General features: G+C 41.9%; 1 protein-coding gene across 2 annotated transcripts in view; it reads left to right on the forward strand.

The window, feature by feature from the left end:
- ntrk3b (neurotrophic tyrosine kinase, receptor, type 3b) overlaps positions 1-15,532 on the forward strand; it is a 298,902-nt gene that overhangs the window by 140,285 nt on the left and 143,085 nt on the right. For both annotated transcript variants that reach the window (XM_032560214.1, XM_032560215.1), the window contains exons 5-7: positions 3,430-3,584; positions 4,007-4,149; positions 6,807-6,948. In XM_032560214.1, coding sequence (XP_032416105.1) covers positions 3,430-3,584; positions 4,007-4,149; positions 6,807-6,948 — 440 coding nt within the window. The remainder of the gene's footprint in view (positions 1-3,429; positions 3,585-4,006; positions 4,150-6,806; positions 6,949-15,532) is intronic.

Consider the following 15,532-nt stretch of genomic DNA (forward strand, 5'->3'; position numbering starts at 1 on the left):
AGAGGACATCCTGGGCCTCAAAATGTGTTCATATTTGCCACAAGAGAGTCCCGATGTCCTCTCCAAAGGACATACTGTAATAAATAAATAATAACATGTTTTGAAACTTTCTCAATTGTAGTGATGTTTTTTCACTCCAAAGAGTCATGTAGTGAAAAAAAAAAAAAATTCAAAAACTTTTTTTTTTCTGGGTCTCAGGAGGATATAGTGACACAGACACTCTGCTCCAACTAAATAATCAGCTCTACAGAAAAGCTGGTAATAAGTGCGAACCACCTGTGGGACTCCATTCCCATGACTTCATAAAGCACACTGGATGCTGCTCATGCATTATTCAGGCTTTTTGCAATATCTTATTGACCTCTCTCAAGGAGATTTGGACTGGCGTTCATTTTGACAAAATTCGACAATCAGAACCTCCAAATGGAGCGCATACAAAATGCAAAGGTAGCGTGCAGAGTTGAAGAATGCTGGCGCCTGCTGCACGTTGGACTGAAAATGAAAGTTTTGAATAAGGGAAACTCGTGATACTTGTCTGGTGCTACAGTAGCCTGACATTGATGGCCTATGCTGATCGTGACTGATGAGAGTAGAGCCAGTTATTAGAAACTACGAGAAAAACTAAATCTGTGAAGCCGGTTTAGAGAATTCATTGTAGTTTAGTTTTCAAACTCTTCGACATTTCCAGCAATAGTGGTACAGTCTTGACATTATTCAAAATGGTTGTTGCTGACCCTTGACCTACTGTTGTATACAGGCTTGGATTAGTTCACTGAAAAACATTTCACCTGAGTCAGCACTAGTTCTGCACTTTGACTGGGAATCTGGAATTTTTGTTATAGATTTGATTCTATGTTGAGTATTATGTTGATACTGATAATGCAAAGACTCCTGGATACTCTAGTGCACAGTAAGGTGCTTTTAGCGTTTACTTAAAAAAAAAATTAGTGTTCAAAGCAGGCCCCGTCGCCTGAACACCGCAGCTAGGAATAATGGAATAGTAGGACTCGATAGTTGACTCATTGACTGCAAGAGGTTCAACTCCTGTGGCTTCAAAACAAACCGAAGTCACCGTCCCGTCCATGTTTTACTCCAAACATGTCATTCTGCATTATGGCCTAACATCTATTCTTTGGTCACAAAAATGTTCTGATGCCAAAAAACATGCTAATTTAAAAACTTATACAATATTCTGTAGAGATTAAATGCAACAGTTTCTTATAATTCATACTTTTTCAGGGTTTGTTTTCCCAATTGTACTGTAATTAACCTTAACGTTTACCATGCTAGCTGAATCCTGTAGAGTCTGACATGGAGATTTTGACTTGGCAGTTTCTTGTGACATTGCAATGTCTGGCTTTCCGGTTTATCGTTGGGGAAAACTTTCTTATAACTGACTACAACTTTCTACTTTTGCATTCTCACTGTAGAACGGTGAACTCCTGGAATGATATGAGGAACTGTTACTGCTTTAAGGTCATTGCTGGGGTTTTCTTCTTCTTGGTCATGTGTATACACACACACTTGTATGTCCTTTTCCCATGACTGCATCCATAAATGCACAGTAAATCTATTTTGCTTTTATTCCCTTGAAACAGTAACACTTGTTAGAATCGAGACATTTTATTGCTGTGAACAGTGATACACGAACACAACTTATGTAACTGCAAGAGTAGCTAACTTTACCTTAAGACCTTGAGAAATTATTATTTTGCTAATGATGTTTTTAATTGCCGAGGCAAACATCGGGTTACCTGAAGAAAACTAATTAAGAAAAGGCTTATGGAAATCAGCTAATTTAATTGTAGTACCACAATAATAACTTTTTGTCTGCTGATGCAAAATGTGTGTTTCAGTAACCAAACTCTAGGTGACTGCTGGTTCTTTTAACCTGATAGGCAACATATTTGCCTTGCTTACATGACAATGTAAGTCAGAACAGGTACTACAACATGAAGCAGAATTGGCTTACTATCATGAGTTGAAAATAACAAACCTGTTTGTGAACAACCCAAATGTGTGAACTGAGATAAGTATAAAACAAATCACACTCCCAAAATTCCCTCTGAAATATGTGGCTTCGTCTACCGAGATATCTACCTGCACTGACTTGACCCTCTGCATAGTGAAGGATAGTGGGGACAACCACACACCCAGACTCGCCTCCAGCAAGTATTGTTAGCTTTCCAGGGTGAAAGCTAATAACACAGAGTTCAGAAGTGGCTACATGGTGCTTACAAGCAGGTCAAATATAGACTGGTTAAAGTTTTAAAAGTTGTGCCCAGATGGGGCCTAATAATAATCTTGGTGTGAATATCACTGATCCTCTTGATAATAACATCTCTTAGTGGGTGGGATATATGAGGACGCAAGTGAACATTTTGTCCTCAAACTTGTTGCATTAGAAGCACAAAAAAATGCAACCAGAAGGATTTAACCAAACTGTAGTAACAAAATGAACTGGACTGGGTGTCTCCATAACTTCAGTTCATCTGGGGTGTTCAAACATCAACAGCGGCCATGTGGTGGCAAGACTCAATGATGTACGCAAGGAGTGAAGGCGTGGTGTGGTCTGATTCAACTGACTTGGTGGACATGCTGGTGTTGATAGAAATGCGTGGAAATACGCAGTGCATTGCAGATACGTCTGTTGGACCCAATCAGGGTCCCTTTGTTTACCTTATATGTTCCTTGAAAGTGCTAAATATAGAACTGTTAGCATCAGAACTGGACCACAAAGCAATGCAAGATGTGGTCTGTTGATTCATGTTTTGTTCTACATCATGTTGACTTAAGTTTTTATTACACCACCAGGACCATCTATACGCTAAACATAAAGGAACCTGGTAGAGACTAAATGATGGTTTGGGTTATGCTCTGTTGGGAAACTCTTGATTCTGCCATCCACGTTTACCTAAACGTGACTGCATGGTATACCTCGACACTTGTGGTGTCTTTCAGCACAATAATACGCTCTGCCAAACAAGTCTGATCCGTGGAGAGTTTGCAAGACTTAAAGGTTCTTCTGCTACCATTTTGGTTGCAGATACTACAGCACACCTTTAGGGATCCAGTGGGGTTCATGCGCCGGTGGATCAAGGATTCTTTGGCAACAAAAGTGCTTCTAACACGGTTATTGTGTTATGCCTGATTGTAGTGCAGCACTAATGAAAGGACACATGAATTTTTCCAATCCCTGAGCCCTGCTCAAGGATGGATGCCTCAGGCAGCACAAGCTGCTACTAAGTTCTCTTCAAATCCCAGCCAAACTACTTGCATTTGCATTCTGGGAAATGTATGCAAGGCAATTTGTTGTCCGTATCCTTAAAATATTTTGAGTTTTCCTCGTTGGTAGTGCTGCATACATCTATCCTGTTGTCATTCGTTGGAATTGCCACCAACGGCGCTGTCCTCTGCCTGCGCTCCTAGACGTCTGGACGGCGTGGTGTTCGACTGCGGCTGCAGCATCCGCTGGATCCAGCTGTGGCAGGAGAAGGGAGAGGCGGGGCTGCACACGCAGCAGCTGTACTGCAGGGTCGGAGCCTCCAAGATACGACTGAACAACATGCACATCAACGGCTGTGGTAAGAAAACAAGGGGCTGACCAGGGCATAGGTGGGCTTGGGAAGGAAAACAGCAGGGGTGGAAGGGAAACGGGAACCAAATGGAAAGCGAAGGAGAGGGTCAAAGGGCACGGTGAGGGTGATGCGTAAAAGAGGAGGAGGTGTGACAGAGATCACAGGGTGAATCTGATGTGGCGAGCTGCATGTTGAACCTGACAGAGGCTGTAGACTTTGCTCCGTTATCTTCCTGTGGTGACTCATCTCTGAAGTGCCTCATACAATATGAGTGAGAATCCATCTCCGTTTGGAGTATCTTAGTTATTATATTTATTAAATGAGGTTAATTGATCTGATCTGGAAAATATGCCGACTTTAAGCTCATGCTTGGTAACCTGATCACATACTGTTGTTGTGTTTGTGTGCTTGCACCTGGATGCTTGCAGAATTACCGGAGATCAGCGTGAGCCACAGCAGTGTGTTGGTGACCGAGGGCGAAAACGTGACGGTGAGCTGCAACGGATCCAGACTGCCGCTGCCTGAAGTGGACTGGAACGTCGGTGACCTGCATTCCATCAACACACACCTGGTCAGAAACACACAGATCTAGACGACTGATTGTAGGACTCAAAAATGTAAATTTCCTCTCAAACAAAACAAGAATGCCCAACTTGGAAAGTTGGAAAATGCAGAGGAATGCAATCTTGGTGCTAAACTGTGTTAGCGCTTCTCATGGAAGAACAACCTACTTAATGGAATTTCTTCTTCATCAATAAGTTGATGAAGAAGAAATTCTTCATCAATAGTTTATATCAATAAGCGTTGTGAAACTCACTTTGCTCAAAAATCTACCCCATAAAACACATATGTGTATTTTGAAGAGTAACTTTATTTTGAAAGCCTAAATTGCAAATCTTGTTGATTGCTCTATCCAACACACATATATATATAGAAGGCCCAGAACTTATATTTTTTCCAGCATATGTTAGTTTTATTGTGAAAGTCAAGCGCTTTTTGTTGCAGACTTGCCCTGCGGGTAGCTCATGTGCTCCCTCAGGGTGACCTGATGCTTGCGGGCACAGCGCTAGCTACCTCTGGACCAGACAGTCAGTGAGATTTTGAACTGTTTGTAATGTTTGATTAGAGGTGAACTTTTGGTTATTATCTGACTGAGGCTGGGAGCCACCAGATGGACAACGCTGACCTGAAACGGCTTGATCACTTGACAAGCGTTGTCAGCAAAGATTGGCAGTACCCTGTGGGAGCGTTAAGCACAGGTTCAACCTTTCTCATCAAAGCCGGGACATCACTGCTATAAACAAAGATGAGAATTTGTCCCATCTTTTAAATAGGTAATAGTTTGTGGCCATAGGTCTTCAGAAGATTTGACAATAGTTGCATCTTTTTTAGCAATAGATTTGGTTGTTTTTCTTTCTTTGTAAATCAACTGTCTGTGAAAAAACAATTTTCTGTTACTTTAACAAATAAGGGCAAAACAGATGAGCATCAAACAATAAACATATTACTGGTCTTCAGACGATAATAAACTTTTCTAATTTGTCGTCCTTATAAAACACATGTGCAACCGTGGACTACATATGTCTATACCTCATTCATTTTCAAGTAAAAACATATGTTATAAAAATGTCCTTTTGTCTCTTTCATTTTTCATAACTCAGTGCTTCAATATATGCACAATGGTAGGTTAACAGTATGGAAAACTGTAGGTTTTACAGTATGTCGATACTGCATATTCTTTTTCCTATCGGTGAAAAACAATTTGGAAAAAAATAAGAAGAAATTTAAGCCTTGAGGAATGAAACAAAAAATATAAATTGAAATTAGATTTTAATAGAACCATTTTCAAAAACATTTCCAATAGTGGGTCAAAATCACAAAGAGAAATTTTGAATAGACACAGACGAGTAAGAAAACCCTAAATTATAACCAATACAATTCAAACCAACTCACATAATCTGGCCTATCGTTATACCATTTGCAACAACACATCTGAAGTTATGCAAATTAAATTTGAAACCACAAAAAAATGTCCGAAAAGTAAAACTTTTATTCATTTTTGTTTCTGCATCAGTTGTCTTGTAGGCTGGAGAAGAAAAACCTCAACCTGATTAATAAAATAATGTCCAGTCTGCGCCTGAGCAGAAATGCTCCTGTATACTGTATATTTAGTGCAAACTGCTTTGTAAGTCCATTGCATAAAAAAGCAAATAACAGGAGATTTGCACAAAAGGAAGAAGATCATTTAGATATGAATAAACTGTTTCAGTACAGAGACATTTGAAATGCCTTTGTGAAACAGACAAACGTATACTGTTGGATTGCACACAGTTTGCATGATCAAAACACGTGCAACTCTATACTAAAGGAATCTACTGCTGCAAATGCTAGACTATTAGCATTTGCAATAGTTTTCTTTTTTTTTCCTGCAAAAAAAAGGAAAAAACAAACTCACTTCAGACTTATAAAAGCCCAACGATCGCAGCCAATTGTCCAACCAACCGCTCCGAGGCTGCTGGGTGACATCCTATTGGCCACGCCATTTCTTTTTACAGCCTGGTTACTATATTGATGTACACTCGATATCAACAAGACAGTTTCTTGTAAGAGAGCTGCTCTGCGTGGAGAATATTACAGCTGACCCATTATTCTGGCTCTCTGACACAGGCCCCAAGGACATCGCTGTTATGAAAACTGCAGCTAAGCAAGCAGGCAGGAAGAGACAGCAGTCTGCTGAAATTACACAGCAGCTTTTATCCATGGCTTTAATGTTTTTAGTGACTTTGCAGATAAAAATCCCCCCCACCCTCCGGTCCTTTGCGTTTAAGCAAAGCTAGATAATGGATAAGAGTGAGTAAAGTGAAAACAGGCATGCTATAATTGTTGTAATTTGGACTCTTTTTAGGCCATAAGTTGCGACTCCATCCCAAAATACACAGTGGTCATATGAAGACGAAAAAGACATGAAAAAGTTCCTTGTTGTTGCTCTGAACATTGTAAAAAAATGTCACATGATGTTAAACTGATATTAGCAAAGTTAGGGTTAATCTAGTCCGCACCTCTTGACTGCATTCTGTTTCCTTCAACCGGATTTTAGCTAATGAATAATTAACCTTTGTTTTAATTAAGTAATTAAAATTTTAAAGCCCAGCAGTATAATGGGTAAATGCGGCGCAGTATTTCGTACGCAGACCTAACTGTATCTCTTCTCTCCATCTGCTTCCACAGTCGAACGTTTACTGGCCGGACATCCATTCCATCAACTTGACGCTGTTCAACATCAGCCGAGACGACAACAATTTCCAGCTGACCTGCATCGCCGAGAACCTGGTGGGGATGACCAACTCGTCGATCCAGCTGAATGTCCAGTGTGAGTCGAAGGTTTCCTGTGGCTCATTTTATCAAATATGTCTGGTAAACAACAAAAAAAATACTCAGAGGCTGATATGTTGAGAAATATTTACTCATATTGATTAGTTAGAATAATCTCCTGATTTGCAAAGCTGTTTGTATTCAACATTATCAAGGCTAATGGAGGCACATTAAAATCTCAGATTTGTTTTTAGGGTTAAAGCGATAGCTGAGGCCTGCGTTTGCAAATACTCTAGAGAAATATTAGCAGCTGGCAAGATAAAAATTAAGTTAATTTGACAGTAGGAAGAATCACACTCTAACACCACACGGTTTATTACGACATTTTATTATCAACTGTTGGCGTTTGGCAACTATTAGGAAGATGATTATCTCATATAGGGAAATCCTGGGGGAGTCGGTGTGATTTGATGGGACAAATTTCACTTCTTAATCTGATTTGGTTCATTTTCACAATAGTGCTGCCCAGTGTCAGGAAAAAAAAACACTTTAATTTTTATACTTTTGGTAAAAATAGTACACGCTTTCCCAACAAATTTCTTTCTTTACCTTTACATGATTTTGACGCCTGTCTCTCTGATGAACAGTCCATCTAACTTGCCAGACATGTTATGGATATGCATAATATTAATCCCTGATGTTTGAAATATAATATCCTTCCTACATATGGTAACCAAGCAATCCATTGTGGTTGTGATGGGGACTGCAATTGAATATGTGATGCAATGTCTTGCTAAGTTTCATATACGGGGATTTAAAGTGGGCGAAACCTCCCGAATAATTTCCTGCAGTTTCAACAGGTGCCCATATGGGGCGCTATCACAAGAACCTGTCGAGTATGAGCAGCAGACGACGCGGCGGCGCTATTGAGCATGTTGTCCTGCATACATGAAACCATTGTAGCAGCACAAAATGAAATGCAGTGAGTGAGAAACTGAAGAATTCAGCTGTGATTACACAAATGAAAAGTGAAGTGCTGTGTACTGGGAAAAAACTAAACAACATAAAGCCAAAGTGTAAATAAATACTGCATTCAACCTAAAGAGTGCAGATTATGAAGTCTGTATATTATGTTGCCCGTCAGTAATAATTAGATTTAAATAGAGAAGATGGGCACATTGACTACCTGAAGCAATAGTTCACACTACATGATTTTATGCTCCTATTTTTCCCCTTACAACAATCTTAAAACGTTGGTCTTTCTAAGATTGTGTGGTGTGTTACGGTAGATCATCGTTGCCGCTCTGATCTAAATCAGGGGTTTTCCCCGACTGGTATCTTAACGCAGCCTGTTGAATGTGACAGGCAGCCAATCAGAAAACTTTTCAGCTGTTCTTCGTTAACGTGACGTAAACAGGTTATAATGATTTTCATTCAGTCAGGACTTTACGCTGACACTAGCCACATGCATTGCAGGTAGATTGTAGTAAAGCATTGATTAATGCCTGGTTTTAAAATTAGTTCACTGGACTTGTAGCCATTATTTTGTGCCCATTGTTGGACACCACACGGCAGGACCGAACCGATCGAACCGTTATACCTAGGATTTCTGTCGGCTAATGTGTGATCTTTCAGGTTTTGAAAATGGGCCGACAATCGGCTGACAGCTCTAAGATCGTGTCGTGTGCGCTGGGCTTTACACTAAGGAAATCAGGAAGGGAGGAGTCAAGAGATACAGCCGGCATTAGGAGAGCAAGCTGAGTAGTATAAAAGTTGAATGGTGAAAATAGCACAAATTATGCAGGAGAAGAAGCGTGGCGAAATTTACGGAGCAACCAGGAAAGTGGAACTCAATAGTGTGAATGAATGCCTACAGCATTCACACTAATAAAAATGTGTAGGGGGGTAAAGTGGAGGGACCAATGGTTCCCTGGCCCAACCTGTTCTGGCGAAGCTGCGCAGGTCACTTCCAGTTCAGACTTGTGGGAATAATGTATTTAGTGCCCACAGATTATTTATTTTCATAACGCATGCTCACTGTGAGCTATTAGTACCCCAGCAACAGTTGCCATGCTGCTGACAATGATGTCATCAGCCTGATTTCAAATGATGTCAGTGTCACGAGGCCCTTCTAAGGATGCCTCTGTGATGTCATAGTCCATGACATCACCAACTGATCAGTTGAGTCTCCGGTCAGTCAACATAAAATTCATTTGGACACTTTAGCTGACGGAATAAAGATGAGCAACGAAAGCGACGTTTATGTGAGACCCAAGGTCTCCTTTTGGAGCAAACTCAGAAAGACTTGTTGTTCTAACAGAGTTCATCCTGGGCAAACCACCCCAGACTATAGGAAGAAGAAATTTCTCAGCGAGCTTCTTTGGAAAATAATAGAGAAAGTGGCAGACGGCCCCACCATGCATCTCGTCAGAGAAATCTTTTTGGAACAGCACAAAAAACTTTTGGCCTTACTGCTAAGGAAAACGGGGGAAATAAACGTGGACGTTCTTTCAGATGTAGCAGAGGAACTGAGCGAACGAATTTTCCAAAGTATTGCGAGGGACGCGTTCCACTTTGCTTCAGGTCTTAATTTAATTGCCCTTCTTGACTACCCAGAAGGACATATATTTATCGTAAGAAAATTCAAACGCCACTTGGAGGATCCGGTTCCTAAAAAGAAAATGTTTACGACTACAAAAATGAAGATCAGGAGGACATTTTTTCCCAATGAAGATTTGTACAGTGATGAAAATTGCCTGAGTGAGTCTTACACTCAGGCAGAAATGGATCCAGAGCAGTTTTTAAAGGACGCAAATGAAATGGGATTTAAACGGGGAACTGAAGCCCAAAGAAAAAATATGGTGGAAAGAATATTTTGGAGACTAATTTATATCTCAAGTTACAGATCCAGCTATGGTCATTATAAAATGAAGGACACCGACCCCGTCCACAAGAAGCTTAGTCCAAAACTTTGGGAAGCAGTAAAAGATATCGATTTTATATTTTTTGAGGACATGGAGACAAAACTCGGCCAGGATATCTTTCAACTTCTGAGCGGAAATGATGACGTAGTACAAGAGTTATTGTTTAAAATGATAAAAAGTGAAAACCCGCTGGTCATTTATAAACTAACCGAATGCTTCCGAAGAACCCTGGCACGTCCAAGAAAAATTCATTTTAAGAAAAGTTATATTAGAAAGGCGTGGAAGTGGTTTGAACAGGCAATCTGCTGTGGAGAAGGTTTAGAAGAAAGTCAAGACATTTTTAACAATGGACCAAATGTTGAGCGTCGCCCTGCCTCTGACTCGGTACCAGCCTCTGACTCGGGACCGGCCTCTGACTCAGGACCGGCCTCTGAGTCGGGACCGGCCCCTGGCTCGGCACCGGCCTCTGACTCGGGACCGGCCTCTGACTCGGCACCGGCCTCTGAGTCGGGACCGGCTTCTGACTCGGGTTCGGCCCCTTGCTCAGGACCGGCCTCTGAGTCGGGACCTGCTCCTGGCTCGGGACCGGCTTCTGACTCGGGACCGGCCTCTGACTTGGGACTGGCCTCTTACTCCGGTCCGGCCTCTGAGTCGGGACCGGCCCCTTGCTCGGGACCGGCTTCTGGCTCGGGACCGGCCTCTGACTCGGGACCAGCCTCTGAGTTGGGACTGGCCTCTGAGTCGGCACTGGCCTCTGACTCGGGACCGGCCTCTGAGTCCGGTCCGGCCCCTGACTCGGGACCGGCCTCTGACTCGGGGCCGGCCTCTGACTCGGGACCGGCCTCTGAGTCCTGTCCGGCCTCTGAGTCGGGGCTGGCCTCTGACTCGGGACCGGCCTCTGACTCGGGACCGGCCGCTGACTCGGGACCGGCCTCTGAGTCCTGTCCGGCCTCTGAGTCAGGACCGGCCTCTGACTCGGGACCGGCCGCTGACTCGGGACCGGCCTCTGAGTCCTGTCCGGCCTCTGAGTCGGGACCGGCCTCTGACTCAGGACCGGCCTCTGACTCGGGACCGGCCTCTGACTCAGGACCGGCCTCTGACTCGGGACCGGCCTCTGAGTCGGGGCTGGCCTCTGACTCGGGACCGGCCGCTGACTCGGGACCGGCCTCTGGCTCAGGACCGGCCTCTGAGTCAGGACCGGCTCCTGGCTCGGGACCTGCCTCTGACTCGGGACCGGCCTCTGAGTCCTGTCTGGCCTCTGAGTCGGGGCCGGCCTCTGACTCGGGGCCGGCCTCTGACTCGGGACCGGCCTCTGAGTCCTGTCTGGCCTCTGAGTCGGGGCCGGCCTCTGACTCGGGGCCGGCCTCTGACTCGGGACCGGCCTCTGACTCGGGGCCGAGTTGGGACCGGCCTCCGAGTCAGGACTGACCTCTGAGTCGGGCAATAGGGCGAGTCGCCTTTTTGCATTTCAACTTAGGAAAGCCCAAATAAATAGACATGTCCCCAAAATAAAACACCCCTCAACAATGCAGACTAAAACACAACCCAAAGAAACAGCTGAAGCATTCGCAGAATACTATAAAAAACTATATGATAATACGGACAAAAACACTCAGGAAGATGTAACATCCTGTTTTTTCAAAAAGATTAATCTCCCAACTTTGTCAGAAGAAGAGTCGCTGGAAATGACCCGACCTATAACTTCACAGGAAATTATGAATGTTATTAAAAACCTCAAAAACAACAAATCCCCGGGGACAGATGGACTGCCAGGGGAATTCTACAAAACATTTAGCCAAGAACTAACGCCAGCAATATGTAAGGTATTCAACTATGCACTAACAGAGGGGGACCCCCCTAAATCACGGTCTGAAGCCATTATATCAGTAATCTATAAAGAAGGTAAAGATCCAACTATGTGTGAAGGCTACAGACCCGTGAGCTTATTATGCAACGATTTAAAAATACTAACAAGTATAATGGCAAAAAGAATGCAAAAATATATAGCTAAATTGATTAAACCAGACCAAACGCGATTTATTCTGGGGAGGCAGGGAGCAAACAATATTAGAAGAATATTAAATATAATGTCATATACAAAATTTAAATCATTATCCTCCCTTTTAATTAGTTTAGATGCCCAAAAGGCTTTTGACAGGGTAAAATGGAGTTTTTTATACCAGACATTATTGAGATTTGGATTTTCACAGCAATTTGTTGAATGGGTGAAAGTAATCTATAAAAATCCAAAATCCCGAATTCGAATTAATGGGTACTGTTCAGAATTTTTTGATCTCAAGAGAGGAGTTAGACAGGGGGACTGTCTAAGCCCTCTACTATTCGCGGTTAATATTGAACCGATGGCAGAAGCAATAAGACAGAATAAACAAATCCAGGGAATAAGAGACGAGGGAGGGGTGGAACATAAAATATCACTGTTTGCCGACGATCTATTAGTACTCCTAACAGAACCACTCCGGTCAGTACCAGCTCTACTAGAAAGCCTTAAAGAATATGGGAATATCTGTGGGTATGCGAGTAACGAAAGTAAATCAGTAGCAATGATGGTATCAGGGGAATGCTCAGCACAGCTAAGAGATAAAGTAACGTTCAAATGGACCGATAAAGGATTTAGATACTTGGGCATAATTATCAGACCTCCAACTTCACAATTATTCAAAGCAAATTATGAGAAACTGAAGAAGGAAATTATAAAAGACCTAGAAAGATGGGAGATCCTACCACTGACCCTCGGGGGGAGGGTAGAAACAGTCAGAATGAATGTATTACCAAGACTACTGTTTGTATTCCAATCACTCCCAGTTTCCATTCCTAACTCCTTTTTTAAAGAGATGGATAAAAGAATATCAAGGTTTGTATGGCAAATAAAAAGGCAAGAATCAAATTTAAAATACTTCAGTCCTCAAAGAGTAATGGAGGGTTAGGTTTACCGGAATTAAAGAATTATTATTTAGCTGCTCAACTGAGAGCCATAGCTCTATGGTTAGCAAAGGATCAAGAGACAATATGGGTATATATGGAGCAAAGAGCCTGCCCAAATCTGTCCCTAGAGTCACTGCCCTTTACAACAAGGAGGGTTCAAAGAAATCTCAAAATTCAAAATAGCTGGATTAAGGAAACGATTAACATTTGGTCAAGAATTAAAAAAGAAATTTAATTTCCCTGACTCTATATCAAAAATTGTAAAAATAGCGAAGAGTCCAGATTTTACCCCAGCTACTATGGATACAGGGTTTGAGAGATGGACAAAAGGGGGACTGGTATTTATAGCACAGCTTTTTAATGGATCAATAATGAAATATTTTGAACAAATCCAAAGGGAATTTAATCCACAAAAAACAGATTTTTACAGATACTTGCAACTTAGACATTATCTCCAGAATCATAGTGAATGGCAAAAAATCTCAACAGATATGACCAAGATTGAAGAAATTTTATTATCAATAGCAAAAGGTGAATCAACAAAAGACATGATCTCAAAACTATACAAAAGCCTGCAATATGAATCCAATGTTAATAATAAGTAGGCCTGTCACGATAGCAAATTTTGCTGAGCGATTAATTGTCTCAAAAAATTATTGCGATAAACGATAATATAGTTTGAAGACCTTTTTACACTGAAAATGATGTAATAACGCATGCGATTTCTTGCCAAAGTTAGATACACTTTATTTTCAAAAGAACACTAAACACTGGAACTGGTAAACAAAATAAACAAAACAACCAAAAACAAAAATAAAATGGATTCTCAGTCTTATTAATAAAAAATGTACTGGAAAAAAAACTAAACATAAAGCCAAAGTGTAAATAAATACTGCATTCAACCAAAAGAGGGCAGATTATGAAGTCTGTATATTATGTTGCCCTTCAGTAATAATTAGATTTAAATAGAGAAGATGGGCACATCGACCTGATGCAATAGTTCACACTACACGATTTTTTGCTCCTATTTTTCCCCTTACAACAATCTTAAAACGTTGGTCTTTCTAAGATTGTGTGGTGTGTTATGGTAGATCATCGTTGCCGCTCCGATCTAAATCAGGGATTTTCTCTGACTGGGATCTTAACGCAGCCTGTTGAATGTGACAGGTAGCCAATCAGAAAGCGCGGATTCTCCTCCGTGCTTTCTGAGGGTAAATTATGGAGTGGAATCCCAAACAGCTGACACGGAACAACCCGAAGTCCAGCGGACATTGGAGATGATATGTGGAAACAACATTAATGTTTATTCAACATGCAAAGAATATAGAAATGACAAGGGGAGGAGTTGGAGCGAAACCGGTAACTTTTCAGCTGTTCTTCGTTAACGTGACGTAAATAGGTTCTAATGATTTTCATTCAGTCAGGACTTTACGCTGACACTAGCCACATGCATTGCAGGTAGATTGTAGTAAAGCATTGATTAATGCCTGGTTTTAAAATTAGTTCACTGAACTTGTAGCCATTATTTTGTGCCCATTGTTGGACACCACACGGCAGGAACGAACCCGATCGAACCGTTATACCTAGGATTTCTGTCGGCTAATGTGTGATCTGTCAGGTTTTGAAAATGGGCCGACAATCGGCTGACAGCTCTAAGATCGTGATGTGCGCTGGGCATTAAACTAAGGAAATGAGGAAGGGAGGAGTCAGTGGAGAGCACCAGAGTTGAGCCTTTTTTCATTCAATGTCATTAACAGAAAGAGAAAAAGGCCGGAAGAGACGATAATGCCGATAATTAAAATGACGTCGGTAGTTTTAATTTATCGTACGATTAATTGATTTATCGTTTATCGGGACAGGCCTATTTATGATAGCAAAATATGTCAGAGTTTGCTAGCAAGTGAACTATAACCAGCACTTTCAGGTGGTTCTGAGTTTGTTTGAGTTTGGATGAAATGAAGTAGGCAGTCTAAGGTAGCAACCTCTTATGAATCAAACAATGTGGGTGTAAAACTATATACTTTGGTGATTCAGTGTTAGTATTGGACTCTATAAGCCACTATGATAAACATTTTTCTAGGAGCAAGTAAGTAGCAGTCAATGTTGGTTACCTGATTAAACCTGCATCAAGCTTTCATATAAACCACATACCTTTCATCAGCTAACACACTCAAGGTACTTGCAAACACCCCACAACCCTCAATCACTGGAAGAAAAAAACCCCTTTGTTTCCAAGCTACTGGAACCAGTAGACCTGGAGAAAGCACAAAGCGTTCCTGAGGCTTGATGAGAGAAAATGAGCCGCTAGCTGAGTTTGGGCGAGACTATTGAGGGCTCCATATGTACAACAATAAATAATTTGTAAGGTCCAATAAATTATAAATATGCTGAATATCATCCCACACCAACTCTAATGTAGGCCCAGCAACAGATGGAACATCTCTCGTAGTCTCTACCTCAAAGCACAGGATCCCTTCAGCCTGAGGGTTTGACTGGGCTTGAGGTCAGGCTGCACATGGACGGACGGTTGTTGCATGACGACACGCGCCACTGACTCACTGTGGGTGTCTACCGCATGCCAGCATGAACCCATCCGTTCCCCCTTCTTTTGAGGAGATATGAGAAGGTTGAGTATCTTCCTCACTAAGCTATTTATCAAATCATTCGGAGAGCTAAAAGGCACTGCACTAAAGTCATAGTGGATGTGTCAAGTTGTTCTGGATTTACATGAACATGTCTGCTGCTAACCTGCTTTACAGAGGAGCAAAAAGCTAA

The sequence above is a fragment of the Xiphophorus hellerii genome, chromosome 4, assembly GCF_003331165.1.
Source record: "Xiphophorus hellerii strain 12219 chromosome 4, Xiphophorus_hellerii-4.1, whole genome shotgun sequence".
Taxonomy (NCBI): domain Eukaryota; kingdom Metazoa; phylum Chordata; class Actinopteri; order Cyprinodontiformes; family Poeciliidae; genus Xiphophorus; species Xiphophorus hellerii.